The 21,978-nt window shown below is 41.1% G+C and overlaps 1 protein-coding gene across 1 annotated transcript in view; it reads left to right on the top strand.

The window, feature by feature from the left end:
* NAIP (NLR family apoptosis inhibitory protein) overlaps nt 1-21,978 on the top strand; it is a 42,956-nt gene that overhangs the window by 2,049 nt on the left and 18,929 nt on the right. Inside the window, exons 2-8 of the mRNA XM_005694594.3 lie at nt 1,731-2,304; nt 5,169-5,268; nt 9,362-9,443; nt 11,247-11,298; nt 13,978-14,097; nt 16,317-16,416; nt 21,343-21,424. Coding sequence (XP_005694651.2) covers nt 1,734-2,304; nt 5,169-5,268; nt 9,362-9,443; nt 11,247-11,298; nt 13,978-14,097; nt 16,317-16,416; nt 21,343-21,424 — 1,107 coding nt within the window. The 5' untranslated portion in view covers nt 1,731-1,733. The remainder of the gene's footprint in view (nt 1-1,730; nt 2,305-5,168; nt 5,269-9,361; nt 9,444-11,246; nt 11,299-13,977; nt 14,098-16,316; nt 16,417-21,342; nt 21,425-21,978) is intronic.

Here is a 21,978-nt window from a genome sequence, read left to right as displayed (position 1 = left end):
GGCATGCTTGGGCTTAAATGAGATCTTCAGTGAGCTGCAACTTCTGCAGAAATGTGGGTAGATGGGCAAATTCCAAATCAGCTGAGCCTGATTAAAGCAGGGCACACAGAGCAAAGTTGGTCACATGGAACTATCCAACTCCACCTGTAGGCATTAAACAAAATACTTTGTTGATTCCTGAAATGTTGAGAATGCAAGCATGTGTCTTTGAACTTGTTATATGATGATACAGATTTACCCTAATCTATCCTTTTATCTACTTCCCTGGTGGTTCAGACGGTAAAGCATCTGTCTACAATGTGGGAGACTCGGGTTCAATCCCTGGGTCAGGCAGATCCCCCCAACAAAGGTCCGTCTAGTCAAGGCTATGGTTTTTCCAGTGGTCATGTTTGGATGTGAGAGTTGGACTGTGAAGAAAGCTGAGCGCCGAAGAATTGATGCTTTTGAACTGTGGTGTTGGAGAAGACTCTTGAGAGTCCCTTGGACTGCAAGGAGATCCAACCAGTCCATTCTAAAGGAGATCAGTCCTAGGTGTTCTTTGGAAGGACTAATGCTAAAGCTGAAACTCCAATACTTTGGCCACCTCATGCGAAGAGTTGACTCACTGGAAAAGACCCTGATGCTGGGAGGGATTGGGGGCAGGAGGAGAAGGGGACAACAGAGGATGAGATGGCTGGATGGCATCACTGACTCAATGAACGCGAGTCTGAGTGAACTCTGGGAGTGGGTGATGGACCGGGAGGCCTGGCGTGCTGCGATTCATGGGGTCACAAAGAGTTGGACAGGACTGAGCGACTGAACTGAACTGATCCTTTTATCTTTTTTTTTTAATTAATTTTTTGACTGCTCTGAGTCTTTATTGCTGCGTGTGGGCTTCAGTAATCGTGGTGCATGGGCTTAGCTGCCCTGCGGTATGTGGAATCTTCCCGAGCCAGGGACCGAACACATGTCCTCTGCATTGGCAGGTGGATTATTAACCATGGGACCACCAGGGAAGTCCTGATTCTTTTATCTTAAGTGATGACTGATACTCTGATACTACTTGGACTCCATAGGTGACCTTACTGTTGAAGGCAGGATAAAGGTCCGCTGTTACAGACCTACTAGTGTATTTTCTCTGAATTAGACTAAGTTATAAGCAGAAGAGCAATGTAATTCAGAAGAGAAAACAAGAGTAAAGGGTTGAAACAGCAGGGGAAGGAGAGGGTGAGAGGAACTGAGAGTAGCATTGACGTCCACACGCTGCGGTGTGTGAAGCAGGCAGCTGTTGAGAGGCTGCTGTAGAGCGCAGGGAGCTCAGCCTGGCGCTCTGTAATGACCTAGAGGGAGGGGATGGGGGGCGGTGGAAGGGAAGCTCTAGAGGGAGGGGGTCTATTCACACTGTTGTATGGGCTTCCCTGCTGGCTTAGATGGTAAAGAGTCTGCCTGCAGTGCAGGAGACCCAGGTTCAATCCCTGCGTCAGGAAGATGCCCTGGAGAAGGAAATGGCAATCCACTCCAGTATCCTTGCCTGGAAATCCCATGGACGGAAGAGACTGGTGGACTACAGTCTGTTGTTGTACATCAGAAACTAACACAGCACTGTAAAGCAATTATCCTCCGGTTAAAAAGAAATATGGTATAACCAGCCAAAAAAAAAAAAAAAAAAGAAAGAAAGAAAGGGTTTAAACAAATCTCAGGACTAGTAAACCAAGTGACGATGTTCATGAACCTCTTTTTTCCCTCTTCAGAAAATGGCCGCCCAGGAGAAAGCCCCTGAGGAGAGGATTTCACAGTTTGATCCTGCTGTGTTCCCAGAGATGTCTGCTTTTCTAGGTGTAAATGCACTTCAATATGTAAAGGAAATAGAAGAAGAAGAGCACAGAGACAGAGAAAAAATGCAAAAAGGCTTTAATCCACAAATGCGCAGTGAAGCAAAAAGGTTAAAGACGTTTGTGACCTATACCACCTTCAGCTCGTGGATGCCCCAGGAGATGGCAGAGGCTGGGTTTTATTTCACTGGCACAAAGTCTGGCATTCAGTGCTTCTGCTGTAGCTTAATCCTCTTTGGCACTAGCCTCCAGAGCTCCCCCATGGGACACCACAAGAAGTTCCATCCAGACTGTGAGTTCCTTCTGGGTAAAGACGTTGGTAACATTCCCAAGTATGATATAAGAGTTCAGAATCCAGAGGACACGTTGAGGAAGGATGACAAAGCAAGGTACCAAGATGAGAAGGCCCGACTCGAATCCTTCGAGAACTGGCCATTTTATGCCCAAGGGACGTCCCCAAGGGAGCTCTCAGCTGCTGGCTTTGTCTTTACAGGTAATTTGAAATCATTTTCTGAAATGTTTCACTGGAATTAAGTTTAGGTTCAGTTGCAAAGTTTTGTTCAGTTGCAGCATTTTGTGAATCTTTTCTCACTTGGTCAACATATTATACTAGGTACATCTATTTTCTCAAGATTCAACTTCAGTACTTTTACTTGAGCTTTAATACAACATGTCAGTTTACCAAAAATATAAGCAAAATAAGAAAGTGACTTTTTCTAAAATTTTGGATGTTAGATAATACTTGACTGGATTTCTAAGGCCCTGAAAATAAACTGTGAGGTCAGTCTGACCCTAGTCTCCTTCTTACCCATCCTCCTTTTACTGCTCTTAAATGATTGTTCTCTGATCCTTTTAAATGATTCTTTTAAATTCTTAGGTGATTGTTCTCTTAATTGCTGCAGCACTGGAGGGTTTTGGTGTGTGTATTTAACCTTAAATTTAATTATAACATAGAGGTCAAGTTGCATTTCAGAAAACTGCGTCTGTGTGCTCAGTGCTCACTCAGTCATGTCCACCTCTTTGTGACCCTGTGGACAGGGGCCCTCCAAGTCTCCCCTGTCCACGGAATTCTCCAGGCAACAGTACTGAAGGAAATTGTGCGTTGTTTGAGTTGTCCTAGCCACGCCATAAATGTCACGACAGATCTGAGTGAGAATCCTGATTAATGCATACAGCTATCGTTTACTGAGCACCTACTTGAAGCTAGGCCCATCACCACCACCAGGCACGGGTTAAGCACTTACACTAATCCAACAAACTTGTCCTTTCCCCCCATTTCACAACTAACGTCACTGAGGCCCAAAGAGTTTAAGAAATGTGCCTAAGGATAGCCAACAAAGACCTACTGTATGGCACAGGGAACTCTGCTCAATGTTATGTGGCAGCCCGGATGGGAGGGCAGTTTAGGGAAGAATGGATACGTATATATGTATGGCTGAGTCCCTTTGCTGTCCACCTGAAACTATCACAACATTGTTAATCGACTATGTGCTGTGCTTAGTCACTCAGTCATGTCTGACTCTTAGCGAACCCATGGACTGTAGCCTGCCAGGCTCCTCTGTCCATGGGATTCTCCAGGCAAGAATGCTGGAGTGGGTTGCCATACCCTCCTCCAGGGGATCTTCTCAACCCAGGGATCAAACCCAGGTCTCCGGCATTGCAGGCGGATTCTTTACCATCTGAGCCACCAGGCAGTGACTGTTAGTTAGTTCAGTTGCTCAGTTGTGTCCGACTCTTTGCGACCCTATGAATCGCAGCATGCCAGGCCTCCCTGTCTATCACCAACTCCCGGAGTTTACTCAAATTCATGTCCATCAAGTTGGTGATGCCATCCAGCCATCTCATCCTCTGTTGTCCCCTTTTCCTCCTGCCCCCAATCCCTCCCAGCATCAGAGTCTTTTCCAATGAGTCAACTCTTCGCATGAGGTGGCCAAAGTATTGGAGTTTCAGCTTTAGCATCAGTCCTTCCAAAGAACACCCAGGGCTGATCTCCTTCAGAATGGACTGGTTGGATCTCCTTGCAGTCCAAGGGACTCTCAAGAGTCTTCTCCAACACCACAGTTCAAAACCATCAACTCTTCGGCGCTCAGCTTTCTTCACAGTCCAACTCTCATATCCATACATGACCACTGGAAAAACCATAGCCTTGACTAGACGGACCTTTGTTGGCAAAGTAATGTCTCTGCTTTTCAATATGCTGTCTAGGTTGGTCATAGCTTTTCTTCCAAGGAGTAAGCATCTTTTAATTTCATGATGACTGTACTCCAATATAAAATAAAGTTTAAAAAAAGAAATAAAGTATTTAAATTCCGTCTCAGGTACACTGCACAGTGCTTGACACACAGTACGTGCTTCCCTGGTGACTCAGAGGTAAGAGTCTGCCTGCAATGCGGGAGACCCAGATTCGACCCCTGAGTCAGGAAGATCCCCTGGAGAAGGAAATGGCAACCCACTCCAGTATTCTTGCCTGGAGAATTCCATGGACAGAGGAGCCTGGGGGGCTACAGTCCATGAGGTCGCAAAGACTTGGACATGACTGAGCAACCAACACTTTCATATGTTAGATAAAAGATATGTTAATTGTTACTATTATTGTTATTTAATAGCAGAAGCTTGAAGAAATTCATATTGATAGTGTTACCCAAGTTGAATGTAAAGAAGAATTTAAAAGATTTCTAGTATAGGATTCCCCAGATGTCACAGTGCACTTATCACATATTTCTTCAAGATATTATAGTTAATGTCCTAATTGACCAAGAGACTGAAGCAGAGAAAATGCAGAAAAACCACATCTTTCCGTCATGTTCACAGTGGTTGAAGTTTGTAGTTTGACTTTAATCTGCCTACCAGTTTGTGTACCATTTACATCTTAAAATGCCTAAACCACAAGTTGGTTTTCTTCTTAGTTTTGAAAGCTGATCCTTTTGTAATTCCCCTAAAAACAGTTGTCAAAAAAGAAAAATATACTTGTCGAACATACATTTCAAAAGTGGAAAAAACTATGGCCAAGTTTCCACAGAAATTTCATAGCAATGCTCCAGCTTAAGTCTTCTGTGCTTTACTTCATGAGTACAGGGTTCCTCTGCTTTCCCACTGCTTTGGTGGGCATGTTGAGTTCAACAGCTTGGAGTTCTGTGTGTGAAGTATGGCCACCGCTAAGAGGTGAGGTTCAGGCTTCAAAAATGGTCACTGAGGGCAGTGGGACTGTGGATGGGGATTCAACCGGATGAGAGTGTGAATGAGCAGATGTGGTGGAGCATGTCTCATCTACGCACAGGGCAGTCAGCTTGCAGAGACACCCCTTCCGGACGACCCCATGGTGCTATTGCCGGGCCGTCTAAGTGGCTTGCTTCCTAGGTAAACGCGACACTGTCCAGTGCTTCTCCTGTGGCGGATGTTTAGGAAATTGGGAAGACGATGATGATCCCTGGAAGGAACATGCCAAGTGGTTCCCTAAGTAAGTAGATAAATATTTTTTGCTTGTAATTTTTTTAAGACAAAGCAAAACTAAAGCGTCACCTTCCCAGAGCAGAACCTTCAATTTTGACCTTTCTCCTTCCTAAATAAGAATGCTCCAAAATTTATTCAAGCAAGAAAGTCCTGATGACACTGTGAAAATTTTTAATTATATAATTTTAAAATAGTTTCTTAATATTGTTTCATTATCTAAAATACTAAGATATGATTTGCCAAGTAGAAGTTTCAGAATCTACCTTAATAAATATGGATAATTTGTATTGGGATGATGTAAAATTGTATAAAACAATGTTTAAAACATCATTACAAATGGTTTCATGTACTGCTGAATATATACCAGATGTAAACATTGTGTTTCAAAAACTCAGTAAGAGTTTTGATTATTACAGTGGTCTTGAGTTCTCTGCTTAGAAAATGATGTTTTAAAAATTATTTCTAATGTTACATTTATTAATATTTTCTACATGACTGTATCTACCAAATACACATTTATTCCTTTAAAATTTTTAAAACTTTCATTCTGGAAAATTTCATATGCAAGTATAGAGACCACTTATCAACACATGGGCAAATCATATTTCATTCATCTCTCACACACCTTTCCCCAGAAATAAAAATAACTAGATTATTTTAAAGCAAATCTCATTATATAATGTCACTTGTTGATATTTTAGCATATACTCTAAAATGCAAGAATACTTTTTAAAAACCTAACCATAGTATTATTCTGCCTCCTAAAGAGGATTAGCAGTAATTCCTCAATCACAACAAATACCTGAGGCAGTGTCCTAATGACCACATCCCGTCTCTCTTCCCTGTTTACTCTCTTTACTGATTTGAAGTAGGACGCAAACAGGGTCCTTACATTACATTTGGTTGATATCTCAAGATTTTTGGTTTACAGATTTCCTCCTCCCTGACTTCTTCTTGTCACTTTCTCATGAAAGGAGCTGTGTAGTCTGTCCCGTAAAACTTCCTCCCCTGGGTTTGGCTGAATGTTTTTCTGGTGTCATTTAACATGTTTCTTTACTTCCTATATTTCCTGTAATCTGATAATTGGATCTGCAGTATGCTTTGGCTCATTTTATTTAACATACTTGTCATGTACCTACCACATGCAAAGAAGTTGCTGGTTAGATCTTAGGTCAACCACAAAAAAACTGGGCTGTTGTTTAGGATTCTATGTCATCTTTCACACAGACAGCCATGCTCACAAAAATGGAGGGATGTCTGATCTGTTCAGTAAGGAAAAAAAAGCAATATGAATGCGTAGTGTATGGACTTGTTTGAAATATATAGAGGAAAAAGTTAAAATATACAAATCAAACAATTGATATTTTAAGGTTTGGGTTTGTCAGGAGATGAGGTGGAGAGGGATTTTTCACATTTTACTTTGTTCACCTCTATCTTGTTTAAATTCTGGGAAACAAATGTATTTCTTTTAAAGTTGTAAAACAAGTGAGGGGGTGGGAGGGAGGAAGAGAACAAAGAGAAGGGATTGGGGGAGAGAGAGATGGAGAGGAAAGAGAAAGGGCGGGGAGCTCTTCCTGACAAGCAGATGAAACAGTTATAGGGAAGCATGAAGCCAGATGGTTAAATACTGATTACTTTTTGGCTGCTCACGGCTTCTGGGATCTTTGTTCCCTGATCAGGGATCAAACCAGCATCCTCTGCAGTGAAAACAAAGAATCTTAACCACTGGACCACCAGGGAGCTCCCCCAGATGGTTAATACTTGGAATGTCATTCTGATTCGTTGACCAATCAAAAACAGACACCCAGCCAATCATACTTAGCATTGGCAGTGCCCCACGTGGGTATGTACCGAGTGAACATCGATCCTGGCTCTGGGGCACCTGTCTCAGCTCTGGCCTCAGCCATTGCTTCACTTATCCTTAGGGCCACTATGCTTAGTGTCCCTGGGCTACACAATGGGCGACTCCCAGCAACACCGTTCACACAGACCCTCATGCAATGGTCTAGCCCCAACCAGAGCTGCAGATTCTGTCAGGTGGCCCTCATACACCTTCTCTAATGTACAGCCTAGGGAAAGGTGAGAAGCATCGGGGGAAGATGTGAGTTCCGTGCTCAGCCCCAGATCACGAGGGAGCTAAGGTCTGCTGCTGCAAAGGGGTGGGCAAAGTGCAGAGGCTCGGAGGTGCACAACGCTGCTTCCTAACACCCAGACCCTAGCCATGTTACTGAACCTCTGCATCTCATGTGTAAAAAAAAAAAAAAAAAAGATAATCCATAACTGGTTGGTTGTTGTAAGGATTATAAACAAAGTATATGGAGCAAATGCCTTGTAAAAACTACCATGTGTTATATGACCATTTCACCTTTCACCTGTTTGTCATCATGAGTATATGGTTAACCAGTGTATTTCAGAGCTGGAATTAGAACTAAGACTCCTCCAATTTCTTGTTGATTGTGCCCTAGCCTTAACTGTTTGGGCATCATTAAAAAATATGTATTTATCTCTTGGCTGCTCCGGTCTTCGTTGCAGCACATGTTATCTTTGTTGCGTCATTTGGGATCTTTCCTCTGCCCGTGGACTCTCTAGTTTTGGTGCATGGGCTCAGTGGTTGAGGTGCTTGGGCTCTGTTGCTCTGCAGCATATGAGATGGTAGTTCCCCGACCAGGGACACAACATGTGTCCCCTGCATTGCAAGGTGGATTCTTAACCACTGGACCATCAGGAAGTCTCTGGGCATCCGTTTTTGCTTTGTTGCTGCTTTTATAAGCTATGGACACAATGTCTGAGTATATTTGTACAATTTAAAATGTTAGTACTCAGCGTACTGTGTGTGTGTTAGTTGCTCGGTCCTGCCCAACTCTTTTCGACCCCATCAACTGTAGTCTGCCAGGTTCCACTGTCCAAGGGATTTCCCAGGCAAGAATACTGGAGTAGGTTGCCATTCCCTTCTCCAGGGGAGCTTCCCAACCCAGGGATTGAACCCAGGTCTTCCACATTGCAGGCAGATTCTTTACCATCTGAGCTACCAGGAAAGCCCACTCGGTGTACTAAATCATTGTAAATAAATAAAATGATTTTTACTGTGTTTTTAAGAGAAGTAGTATGTATTGAGCTACTTCTCAACCCACTCTAAGCATGTGGGGAGGCCCCTCCCCTCATGCGCTATGTGGATTGTGTGCAGATTCAGGTTATGTATGGATTTGAGTTGTGTGGGGATTTGGGCACTCCTTGGAAGGATCTGTATACCTAAAAACTGGGGACCTCAGTGGCCCAGAGAGATGGCCCTCCAGTGATGTATGACTCATCTAATGGAGTTCACTTTCTCACATCTGTTCAAGAGAACACTGGTGAGATTGACCGCTTTGGGCAGGGGAGGTGGTACGACGGAAAAAATCAAAAGGTTTATCTCTTCCCCATGACTGGCAGAAAGTGGAACTCACACTCTAGCCTCTTGACTCTCAGCCCTCTTGTTACTCTGACATCACTAGAAAGGGAGCTTAAATTTGTAAGAGAGAGAGTTTTAAAAAGTGAACCTAAAATTGCTTCTGTTTTGTGGAATGTGTTTTTTAAGTGTATTCAATATGCTCTTTTTAAAAAATTCTAACTATCAATTTCCATTGTATATTTCTAAGGAGTAGTATATATATTTTTCAATAGATGAAATTTATTATCGTTTGTTACCTTTACTGCCAGTAACTTTTATGTAAGCGTAGGAACTAGTTCGTCACTGTAGTTCAACTTAACAAAAACACCTCCAATCTATATATTGTTATAAATCCATCTCTTTGATTGTATTATGTTTTGTTTAGGATAAAAGATAATCTGAAGATTTAGTTTTGCATTATTACACATGTCATTAATGGAAATGGTAATTATATAATAAAGTTAACTGTCATAAGTTTTGGGGTAACTTTTTTTGACAGTTTTATCAGAGTAAAAAAGAACTGAGCAATTTAAAGTACGCAATGCCATAAGTTTTATTGTGTTTTTTGTGTTAATGTGTTAATGATTTTTGTGTCACTGCAGTTATAAAGATACAGGATATCTCTATCACAATATCAGGGTACACTTTAATTTTGTTTGTTTGTTAATTATAGATGTGAATTTCTTCAAAGCAAGAAATCTTTAGAGGAAATTACCCAGTATATTCAAAGCTACAAGGGATTTGTTGATGTCACGGTAATTTATTATTCTTTTTAATTAATTTTTATTGGAGTGTACTTGCTTTACAAAGTTGTGTTAGCTTCTGCTGTACAGCAAAGTGAGTCAGCTATATGTATACATATGCCCTGAGCTAAGTCGCTTAGTCGTATACAACTCTTTGCGACCCCATGGACTGTAGCCCATCAGGCTTCTCTGTTCATGGGATTCTCCAGGCAAGAATACTGGAGTGGGTTGCCGTTTCCTTCTCCAGGGGATATTCCTGAGCCAGGGATCGAACCCACGTCTCTAATATCTCCTGCATCGGCAGGTGGGTTCTTTACCACTAGTACCGTGTGGGAAGCGCTGTGCATATAACTGCTCCTTTTTGTATTTCCTTCCCATTCAGGTCACCACGGAGCATTGAGTAGAGCTCCCTGAGCTATACAGTAGGTTCTCATTAGTTATCTCTTTGGCATCATGGTAATTTATAAAAAATTTATAAATTAATTGGAATGAGGAGAGTACGTCCCTCTTTTGTCATGGCCTCTCCTGTTTCTTCTTCCTTTATCCCATTCCCCTACCTCTCATTGGGCAGGGGGAAGGAAAACATGTTCTTTTGGTCAACTGGAGTCCTTAGAATGGTCTGCCTTCCTGGTAGTTCTCTCCTCTTTGGCTGAGGTCAGTTCCTCCAGCTTCCAGTGTCCTCATGAGACATTCAGACCACAGGATGCTACCCACAGTAAGCCTCAGAGATGGTTACCTTATGCTCTATCATATGACTTCCCTAGTGGCAGTTGTTGGGAAAACCCATCTTACACAGGCTTATGCCAAAAAAAAAAAAAAGCACGGAGGGCTGGATTTATTGGCTAAGATGACTCAGATGAGAACCCTGCAGGGGCAGAAGTGTTTCTTCAGACAGAAATCTGGGTGCAGTTTTCAGAGAAGAATCAGTTACTCAACACTTAACCATCCTTCTGAATCTAGTTTCTTTCCTATATCTCATACCTTCCTCATTAGTCAAAGGACCTCTGTGATATCTTATTGTAACTTAGCTTTTGAGTTGGATCTCTGGAAAAACTGACCCAGAAAAGGCTTGTTGTTGACTATAAATATTCACAGGTTTTCTTTTCCTATTACACTGTGTAAAAAATGTCAATATTAATAGATATAATAATTAAAGGAATAATTCTCTAACAACTCTGCCATTCAATTCAATTAAACTCTTAATTTACAGGCAGAGGGTGGAGGAGGGAGTTCTTTTAATTTTTGTTCATAGATAGTTGTATATTTCAAATTAGTAACTTGAATTTTTTTAGATTGAGGTACAGTCGATCTACACTCAGATGGTAAAGCGTCTGTCTGCAATTCAGGAGACCCGGGTTCGATCCCTGGGTTGGGAAGATCCCCTGGAGAAGGAAATGACAGCCCACTCCAGTATTCTTGCCTGGAAAATCCCATGGACGGCAGAGCCTGGTAGGCTACTGTCCATGGGGTCGCAAAGAGTCAGACACGACTGAGCAACTTCACACACACACACAAAAAATAGTCGATCTACACCTGAAACTAAAATATTATACAACACAGTGATTCACAATTTTTAAAGGTTATACTCCATTTATAGTCACTGTAGAATATTGGATATGTCCCCTGATACATGGCTATATCATACCTATATATGTAATATATAGACATATATAGTGAATATATCCAAAATATATAGAATTTTTATTGGATATATTCACTATAGAATATTGGATATGTACATTAGATACTTGTGGCTTATTTATTTATTTTATGCACAGTAGCTTACATAATAGCTTGAGTTTTCATTTTCTTCAGGGAGAACATTTTCTGAATTCCTGGGTCAAGAGAGATTTATCTGTGGCATCAGGTAAAGACTCAGACATATTTGGAAAAGCTCTAGTTGTTTATTTCTTTTGCTTTTTTCCCCCTAATCTTTCCACTTTCCTCCTCATTTTGTGGTGCCATCGTAATTTTTTAAAAAACCATTTCATTAGATTTTCTTGGTCTCCTGGGGTGACTTAATTTTTTAACATAAATGAACGTAGGGAAATATATCAGGGTTGGGTCCTTAATTGAATTTCCTTTAAAACAATTAAGATTTCTGGATAAAATGGTTTTGAAAACATTCTTAAATGGATCAGTGTCTATTAAGAAATTAAATGTGAAGTAATAGAAAATAAATGTTGATCTCTGCCCCCAATCCTGGCACAGAGCTCCTCAGTTCAGTTCAGTTCAGTCACTCAGTCATATCCGAGTCTTTTGAGACTCCATGGACTGCAGCACGCCAGGCCTCCCTGTCCATCACCAACTCCTGGAGTTTACTCAAACTCATGTCCATTGAGTCAGTGATGCCATCCAACCATCTCCTCCTCTGTTGTCCCCTTCTCCTCCCGCCTTCAATCTTTCCCAGCATCAGGGTCTTTTCCAATGAGTCAGCTCTTTGGATCAGGTGGCCAAAGTATTGGAGTTTCAGCTTCAGTATCAGTCCTTCCAAAGAATAGTCAGGACTGATATCCTTTAGGATGGACTAGTTGGATCTTCTTGCAGTCCAAGGCACTCTCAAGAGTCTCAACACCACAGTTCAAAAGCATTAATTCTTTGGCACTCGGCTTTCTTTGTAGTCCAACTCTCACATCTGTACATGACTACTGGAAAAACCATAGCCTTGACTAGACGGACTTTTGTTGGCAAAGTAATGTCTCTGCTTTTCAATATGCTGTCTAGGTTGGTCATAACTTTCTTCCCAGAAGCAAGCGTCTTTTAATTTCATGGCTGTGGTCACCATCTGCCGTGATTTTGGAGCTGAAGAAAAATAAAGTCAGCCACTGTTTCCCCATCTATTTGCCACAAAGTGATTGGACCAGATGCCATGATCTTAGTTTTCTGAATGTTGAGTTTTAAGCCCACTTTTTCACAGAGCTCCTAAAACCCATGTAATTTCCTAAGTGATAAGATCATGAGGAGCATCTCTTGTTCTAATATTTGATCTTTGACACTGTCCCTGATACAGGGCTCCTAAAACCCTTGTAAACTCCTGTGGAGACTCTGGGTGGGCTCTTGGTTGGGGGTTGGTCACTGGGAGGAACAAGTTATGATTAGAAGCTTGGAATTTTCGTCTCAAATCCCTTTTCTTCATAGCGGAGAGAGGGGATATAAATTGAGTTAATGATTGATCATGCCTATGGGAGGACGCCTCCATAAAAATCCCAATAGTTTGTGGATCCAGGAGCCTCTGGGTGTGTGAACACAACCACACAGTGACACATCCCAACTCCATGGGGAGGGAAGCTCCCAGATCTCAGTCTGTGAGCCAGTTCATCTGCACATGTGTGCATGCCAAGTCGCTTCAGTCATGTCCGCGTCTTTGCCACGCTATGGGCTGTAGCCCACCAGGCTCCTCTGTCCATGAGGTTCTCCAGACAAGAATACTGGAGTGGGTTGCCATGCCCTCCTCTAGGGGATCTTCCCGACCCAGGGATGGAACCTGCATCTCTGATGTCTCCGGCATTGACAGGTGGGTTCTTTACTAGTAGCACCACCTAGAAAGCCCCCAGTTCGTCTGTACCCTTGATCATGTCCTTTGCTAAACGAGTGTTTCCCTGGGTTCTGTGAGCCACTCCATCGAATGAAGTGGAGTGGGAGCAGTCTTATGGGATTGAGCCTTTAATCTGTAGGATCTGGTACTACTGAGTAGATAGTGTCAGAGTAAATTGTAGGACACCCAGCTGGTGGTGCAGAGAATTGCTGGGTGGGGAAAGTATCAGAAGTACTGTGGATGTGACGGTAGCGTGAGAGTAACGGATACACACTGGAGGAGAAGACTGGAGCTTCTCCAGCACAGGAAGTCATATTCCAATTAATCCTGGGATTAAATGTCATACTGAAACAAGCTTTCATCTTAAGGAATTTTGCAGTATCTACTTTTGTTACCATACTTAATAGACACATAACTTGGTTTTCAAATCCTCAAGGGGTGCAGAAGACAGGACCCAAACTCTAGGGCCAATGTGGAAAGTCTAATGGAGACCACCCCCATACAGCTGACACCCAAAAGGCAAGAAATAAATCTGCCTCCTTTTTAGGGGGCTTCAAGCAAGATTTGCCTTTCTCAAGTCTTGATACTAACGTGGGGAGGAAGGGAAGCTGCTCTAGCTTACTCTTGCTTTATTCTGATGCTCTACAATGAAAAGATAATTTGAAAATATTTTATTATAAAAAAAAGGATACAGAAATAAGACCATAGCAAATCCCCACCATGTATCCACCATTCTGTTTCAACAATTTAACACGTAGTCAGTCTGGTTTTGTTTCTCCTTTTCTAAGCCCCTCCTTCAATCGTATTGAAACAAACTCAGACATACTGTTCTATCTGTAAACACAAAGAAAGAAAGAAAGTGAAGTTGCTCAGTCGTGTCTGACTCTTTGCAACCCCATGGACACCAGGCTCCTCCGTCCATGGGATTTTCTAGGCAAGAGTACTGGGGTGGGGTGCCATTGCCTTCTCCTATCAAAGCTTGCTAGCCTCACCATATGTCTTTTATTCCAGTCTGTTGCAATGGCAGCATCTTTGTTAATGAAGAACTCCGCCTGCAGTCTTTCAAGTCCTGGCACCCGTCGTCCCCACTGGGAGCAGCAGCTCTGGCCAAAGCAGGTTTTTTCTACACAGGTGAGCCAACAGTCTGCCCCAAGCTCTTGCCTTGCTGCCCAGTGAAGCCCACATGCACTTCATGGTTCTGGGCTTGTATGTAACTAGGCTCAACAATCCCTACTTCTTCTCATTATTCCTCACATATTCTATTTCCTTTCTGCGTCATAAATCCTCTCCCAGTTCTCCACACCTCCTTTAGGTAGTAAAGCCCCAACCTTGAAAACTTAAGGTCTGGGCTAACAACAAATACAAGTATTCTGTTGAGAATAATTATCATGCCTTGGTACACTTTACCCTCTACCCCCACCCCTCTGGAAACTGTCACGTGACTCTGAGTCCCTCACTCCTGAACCAGAGCCGAGCAGTCGGATGTCCATACCTACGTAGCAGAGGAGCTGGGACGTTAATATTTTTTTTCTTCCAGGTAGCAATGTGCCCAGCTGAAAATTGGAGTTTCTGTTACTGAGGAAGATTGAGAGATATCTAGGAGTGTGGATAGGGGTCTTTTTAAAAATATATATTGATTTGACTGTGGGATCTTGGCTCTTCGTTGTGGCATGCAGTATCTTTAGCTGCAGCACAGGCGCTCTTTAGTTGAGGCATGTGGGACCTAGGTTCCGGACCAGGCCGTCTGCATTGGGAGCACGCGGTCTTAGCCACTGGACCAGCGGAGAATTCCCCTGGATAGAGGGTCTTTGCCACACTCTCCTTGGAAAAGAAAGTAAGAACATTCCTTTTTATAATTCCTAAGCATGGAGAATCTGCCATCGGTTCGTAGTATTCTCTCTTTAGCTACTGGTCGTCAGGAGTTCCACTTTGTTATGTGCAGAGAAAGGGGGGTTCCCCTCAACTTCACCTCTGCCTGAGGTATAGAAAGGTGAAATGACATTGTATCCTTTCTGGGCACCTTGCTGACCTTCTCCAGACCAAACACACACGCTCAATTACGGTGAAGGTCCATGGGGGAACTTCTGCTGTGGGGTCAAGTCATGAACACCACCGAGCAGTACAGAGCAGGGGAGTGCAGTGCTCACTTGATAATAGGCGTGTTCCATTGGTACAAAAATCCCAATGCCTCCGTATCTTCAGCACTTGGAGAGTTAGTGCTCCCCTCTTTTCTTCTTTCTCTCTCTGTTCTCTCTTCCCCGTGGCAGCCTTACTCAAGGACCTTCTGCCTAGCAGTGTCCTCACCCTCTTCCTCTCGAACCTCCTCGTCACCCACAAGTCCTAGTCATCTCACCCTTTTGGGATCTCGCAAGCTCTAGGACCTCCTCTTTCTGTACAGACACAAAGGGAGATTTTCCTATGCTCTGGCTTTATAATGACAGCAGGAGTCCAAAAGGAGAAGGAAGATGAGGAATGTTCCATCATCTTACTAGAGTGGGTAGCTGTTCCCTTCTCCAGGAGATCTTCTCAACCCAGGAATCGAACCCTGGTCTCCCACATTGCAGGCAGATTCTTTACTGAGTGGACTCCCAGCTGAGCCACCAGGAAAGCCCAGGACTACTGGAGTGGGTAGCCTGTCCCTTCTCCAGTGGCTCTTCCTGACCCAGGAATCGAACCAGGGTCTAATGCATTGCAGGTGGATTCTTTATCACCTGAGCTACCACGGAAGCCCACTTAGAAACAAGGATGTTTCTAGTTCAGTTCTTTGGTAGATCCAAATGCTAATTTCCTTCCAAAAAATAGAGTCTCACACAAAGACTTGATCCTATTTCTAGTGGAATAAACCTATAGTAAGAGGTGTCTGATTCTTCACGATCTTACTTACATGAGAGTGGCTATATTTGCTCACATATATTTTCCTGAGCTCCAAATAATATTCTTTCTGATTTATTCATTGAACAGATAACTTATTAAGTGCATAATAAGTGCTAATCACTGTTCTAGGTCCATGAGATTCATTGGGGAGCAAAACAGGCAAAAATCTCCTCCTTCATGGAGCTTCAATTCCACATTCTGATTTGTAAATCTCTTGCCCCATTGAATGAAGAGGGGACAGGGACAGGGTTTGATTAGAGTGCATGGTAGGTAGGAACATTCAGTGATACTTGCTCATGACCCCACTGGCGCGAGAAGAGCCCTAGTTAGACTATTTCCTCACTGGTGACACAAAGTTGTGACTTTGTCACAAAATCTGATAGCAAGTGTAATTGGGTTTTGCTAATATGGTTATTATCTGTGTCACTTGACAACTACATTGGCCTGTGGCACTGATCAAATTTGCTTACTGCTAGGTGAATCGGACATTGTCCAGTGTTTTTCCTGTGGAGGATATTTGCATGAGTGGGAGGAAGGTGATGACCCATTAGAAGAACACGCCAAATTTTTTCCCAAGTAAGTGGAATGAATGCTTAGTATCTACGAATCTGGATGTATTTGAGCAATTTTCCCCTCATTTCATATTCTGATTAAGGCTTTGCCCACGTGTCTCATTCTTACAATAAGGGATGAGTCTTCCTTTTTTTCATTTCATTGCTTTCACAACCCCCTTCCCATCTAGCCTTCCTCTCACAGTAGTTACAGCACAGTTTTGGTTCAGTTATTATTTTCACATTACTGTCTATGTTATCATAACTTCATAAAGACAGAGCTTTTTAGTAAATAATTTTTTTCTCTTCCTGTACAATTTCCAGCCTTGGTAGGGAGTGATAATTGTTTTATCAGTATGTTTGCTTACTTTTTTTTTTTTAATTCACACACAATCTCTTTTAAAGTACCCAATCCAGTAGCATTTGGTACATGAGCAGTGTTGTGCAATCACCTCCACGAATTCCAAAACATTTCATTTTTCCAAAAGAGAACTCTGTACCCATGAAGCCGTCATTCCTTGTCTCCCCAGTACACCCTACTTCCTGAGAGCTACCAGTTAGCTTTCTGTTGCTATAGGTTTACTCTCTTGGATATTTTATGTAAATGGAAGCATATAATGTCTTTTGTATCTGACTTGACTTAGCACAGTGTTTTGAGGTTCATTCATGTTGTAGCATGTATCAGTACTTCATTCTTTTTCATGACTGAGATATATGTGATTGTACATGTCTATATATGTGTCTGTATTTTAGTTTCTCCATCTCCGCACCAATACCTGTTATTTTCCTTTTTAAAAAATATAGCCATTTGCTTAGTTTTTAAAATGTATTTAGCACCAGTTCATCTTCAAATTATCCCAAATGTTTAAATCTCCTCTCTGATCGTTCATACTTGTGACAAAGCCCACTATTTTCATTTTCTTAAAGATGCTGTCATGAAGTCTCTGACCTGCTTCAATGTGAACTCTTTGCCCTGAAGTTACCCTAGGATCCTAGGATTGCCTTCAAGTCATCCTAGGGATTCCTATTGCCTCTCCTCTGTGTTTCCTGGATCTGTCGTCATCCTTTTCTTGACTTATTCACTCACTTTGAAATACTCCCCCACTGATCCCTGGGAAAGACTGCATAAGAAATGCACGTTTTTAGCTTCCACTTAATGCATATATCTGAATATTTATATATATTTTCTCATGCTCATTTGGTAGTTTAGCTAGGTATGGAATTCAAGGTTGGAAATCATTTTAATTCCAAATTGTAGAGACATTGCTATCTTTTCTAATAACTTCCAGTATTGCTGTTGAAGTTTCATGTCTTTCTGATTCTTAATGTTTTTATTACTTTTTCCCATTTTGGAGGCATTTAGGATTTTCTCTTTGTTTCCAGGGTTCTAAAATTTCATGAAGAAATGGCTATTTTTAAATATTTGTTTTCTGTAGCTCTTTAACATTTTGGAGGACTTATTTCTCACTCACCAAACTCTTCAAAAATGTTCAACTATAAGAGGACATTTTGTTGTTTTCACTTTGTAATTAGTAAATGCTCTTCTACAAATAAATATTAATACAAATAGATCTTAAACGCTTCTATCTAAGATTCTTAAGAGATATAGTTTTGAAGGTGTTTTCACAGAAGTAGTTGCATTTTTCTTTATTTGAATTTACTATTTAGTAAATTGTTAAACAGTGAAGATGGTCTTCTTAGTTTTTGGAAAAATAAACTAGGATACAGTCTGATTGTATTTAGGACCTTTTCTCGACTCTGTCATTTCCTTTTTTGTGAAGATTTTTATTTCTCCTCTGCCTTTTTTTTTGTTTTTTTTTTGGTCCTCTGAGTGAGGCTTGAATCTTTTGCCTCTCTTTTAAAATTGCAAACTAGGATGCCCTTAAATAAGCATGTGTGACTTAAAGGAAAATTAAAGAAACCAATGAACCTACCGCTACAGTTAAGAAATTGAATGTTATCAAGTCCTTAGAAGGCTAGTGTGTGCCTACCTTCCAAGTTCTGATTATATCTGTGTCCCTCCAATCCAGAACACTTCCCTGTTGCCTCAGTTCTGCCTGCAGTGCAGGAGACCCAGGTTCTATCCCTGGGTTGGGAAAATCCACTGGAAAAGGAAAAGGCAACCCACTCCAGTATTCTTGCCTGGAAAAGCCTGCCAGGTTCTACTGTCCATGGGATTGCAAGAGTCAGACATGACTTAGTGATGAAACCACCGCCAATTCTGAAATTTGTGTTAATTGTTCCTTCTACTCCAGATGGTTGGTTTCACCAGCTACATATGTATCATTAAGCATACTTAACTTTGCCTGTTCTATAAATTCAAGTAAATGGAAGGATACTGCATGGTTCTTCTGTGATGACTGACTTGTTTCACTCCATAAAGTTTTTGAGACTCATTCATAATTATGTTAGAATTGCAATTTACTTGTTCTCATTGCTATTTAGTATATTGTTTTATGAATATAAAATTTATCCTTCTAGATTCAACATCTGGGTTGTTTTCAGAATGTTGCAATTCAAATAATGCCTCTATAAATCTTCTTGGACATAATTTCCAGTGCTCATATTCCTCTAAGATACATAACCAGCCATGGAATTGCAAAGTAATACGATGTACACAGTCAACTTTACTAGATTATGCAAAACTTTTTCCAAAGTGGCTGTACTGATTTATATTCTCACTGGTATAGATGTTTCCATTCTGTCTGCTCCCTCACTAACTTAGTATTGCCCCAATTTTTGTCAATCTAATTACTAATAATGTTGAACATATTTTCATATTTTCTCACATAGTTTCCTTGCTCTTTTTCTTCAGAAACATATCTTGTGTATTCTTTGCCCTTTCCTCTTTCTTATTCAGAGAATATATGAAATGTCTCTATTTATCTGTCTTGGTACTCCTTGTTCTTGAGTCTTTATCTGATGTTAATATACTGTAGCCACTCCAGCTTTTAGTTTTTGCATGATACTATATTTTTTGAAATCTTTTTTTTTTTTTTGGCTGTGGAGTACAACGTGAGGGATCTTAGTTACCAGACCAGGGATCAAACCCAGAGAGAATGGAGTCCTAACCACTGGGCCACCAAGGAATTCCCAAAATAATTTTACTTTTAACCTGTAACTTTAAAGTGAATTTCTTGTGGACAGCATAGATGGATCTTGCTTTTTTAACAGTCTGACAATATCTGCTTTCTTTTTTTGTTGTTATTGTTGTTTGTTTGAGTGTTTTGGCTGTGCTGTACAGCTTGTGGGATCTTAGTTCCCTAACCAGGGCCCTGGCAGTAAGAGCAAGGAGTCCTAACCGCTGGCGCACCAAGAGATTCCCCAATATCTGCTTCCTACCGGGAGTGTTTAGAACATTTACATTGAACAGAATCATTGATATGGTTGGATTTTAATCTACTATTTTGCTATTTGTTTTCTATTTATCCATCTCTTGTTTGTTTCTTCTTTTCCTGATTTGCATTTATTTTTCAATATTCCGTTTTATCTCTATAGTTGGCTTTTTAGCTGTACAACTTTATCTTTTTAGTGCCTGCTCTATAATCTATATAATGCATGTTTAACAAATCACAGTCATCTTCAAATAATTTTATAACATTGACATATCATGTATGAACCAATGTAACGGTATACTTCTATTTTCCCCTTCCTATCCTCTGTACTATTGTTACCATACATTTTACTTCACATGTATTCTAAATCTCACAATGTAGTGTTATATCTTTGTTGTAAACAATTATCTTTTAAATACATTTTAGAAAGAGAGAAAGCATATTTCATATTTACCCAATGAGTTACCATTCCTGGAACACTTCATTCCTTTGGGTAAAACCAAGTTTCCATCTTTTATGATTTTCCTTTTAAGAAGAACTTAAGAACTTCCTTTAACATTTCTTGTAGTACTAGTCTGCTGGCAGCTAAATTCATTGGCTTTATTTGTACAGAAAAGTCTGTATTTTACCTTCCTTCAGAGTCCTTTCCCTTGATGGGTTTATCTGTATAGTTACCTTGGACAGAAGCATTTAAAGTCCTACTAGCTTTTTTTATAGCTACCCTTCTATTCCTGGGCTCATCTCCAAGTCATTCATCTAGGAAAATAAAAATGATGTGTCCCCTTGCTTTATCTCCTGCTTTCCTGTAATTCAGCAGCATAAAAATAAGCTGAGAGAGTTGTTTCTGGTTTTATCACTTACCTACTCACATTTATAGTTCTCATTTATCCAAGTTAATGACTGTGAATAGAGCTCTGTAGAATTTTCATCCTTGGCTCTTCAGGTAAACATCATAACTGAATTTAGAAAGGACCGCATGTTCCAATTTCATGATGTCCAGCAAATTGTTTTTAGAGCCATTCTTTAGTCTTCATATTGATGGAGGTTTTTTTTTTTTTTTCTGAAATAAACTTTTTATTTGGGGTATTTTTAGATTTAGAAAAAAGGTGAAAAGATAATACAGAGTGTTCCTGTATTCCCATACTCAGCTTCCTCTAGTACTAACATCTTACATTACCCTGGTACATTTGTTAAAATTAAGAAAAACAACGCTGGAACATTACAGTCAACTCCAGGTGTTTACATGTGTTTCACCATTTTCTCCTGCTCATGTCCTTTTTGTTGTCATTGTCCCGGAATCCATAGATGGAGTTTGTTGTCTCTATTTTCTTTCCATTAGGTTCATCTTAGTTGGTTTCATGGATGAGTGTTAAATATGCTCCCACCCCACCAAACTGGCTGGTTATCCTCACCATTACTTTATAAGCCATGTACATCTCTGCTCCCAAGAGCCACAGTCTACATGCCTTGCTTGATAAAGACACTGACAGACTCACAGGAAATGTTAATTTTATACTTAATCTTTGCCACTAAAACTCTGACAGTGTTTTTGAAAACCTAGAGCAAAGGTTTAATTGCATACAACTGTCTCCATAACTTGTGACTTGTGTGTTTAGTTGTCAGTTTCTCCAGAGTGTGAAGTCCTCTGCAGAAGCGATTCCAGACCTTCAGAGCCATGATGAACTTTCTGAGTTAACGGTATTGAATGCCACCTTGTTTATTTTCAGAGTGTGTGATCATGTGATTAAGAACAGTTTTGAGCAGGAACTACTCATCATAAGTAAATAGTGTCAGTCACTCAGTCGTGTCCAACTCTCTGGGACTCCATGAATTGTAGCCTGCCAGTCTCCTCTGTCCACGGGATTCTCCAGGCAAGAATACGGATTGCCATTCCCTTCTCCAGAGAACCTTCCTGACCCAGGGATTAATCTGGGTCTTCTGCATTGCAGGCAGATTCTTTACCAACTGAGCTACAGGGAAGATCCATCATAAATAAATCAGTCAATAAATTCTGCCAATATCTGTTAAGCATCTATTAAGAGCTACTTACAGATGGGGATACGACATTAAACACAACATAATGCCTAGCTTCATGAAATGTAGAGTCAGTCCCTTCTATTTTGGTGCCCAGACTTGTTTGGACCTAAGAGTTGATTAGCATCCAGGCTACCTAGTTCCCATCAGTGATCTTCATTTGGAGGGCAGTAAGGTCTGACTTGCTAGTTGGCTTTTCTCAAAGCTGGGAAGATATG

This window comes from Capra hircus, chromosome 20 (assembly GCF_001704415.2).
Source record: "Capra hircus breed San Clemente chromosome 20, ASM170441v1, whole genome shotgun sequence".
NCBI classification, from domain to species: Eukaryota; Metazoa; Chordata; class Mammalia; order Artiodactyla; family Bovidae; genus Capra; species Capra hircus.
This window is presented reverse-complemented; position numbering and strand designations above follow the sequence as displayed.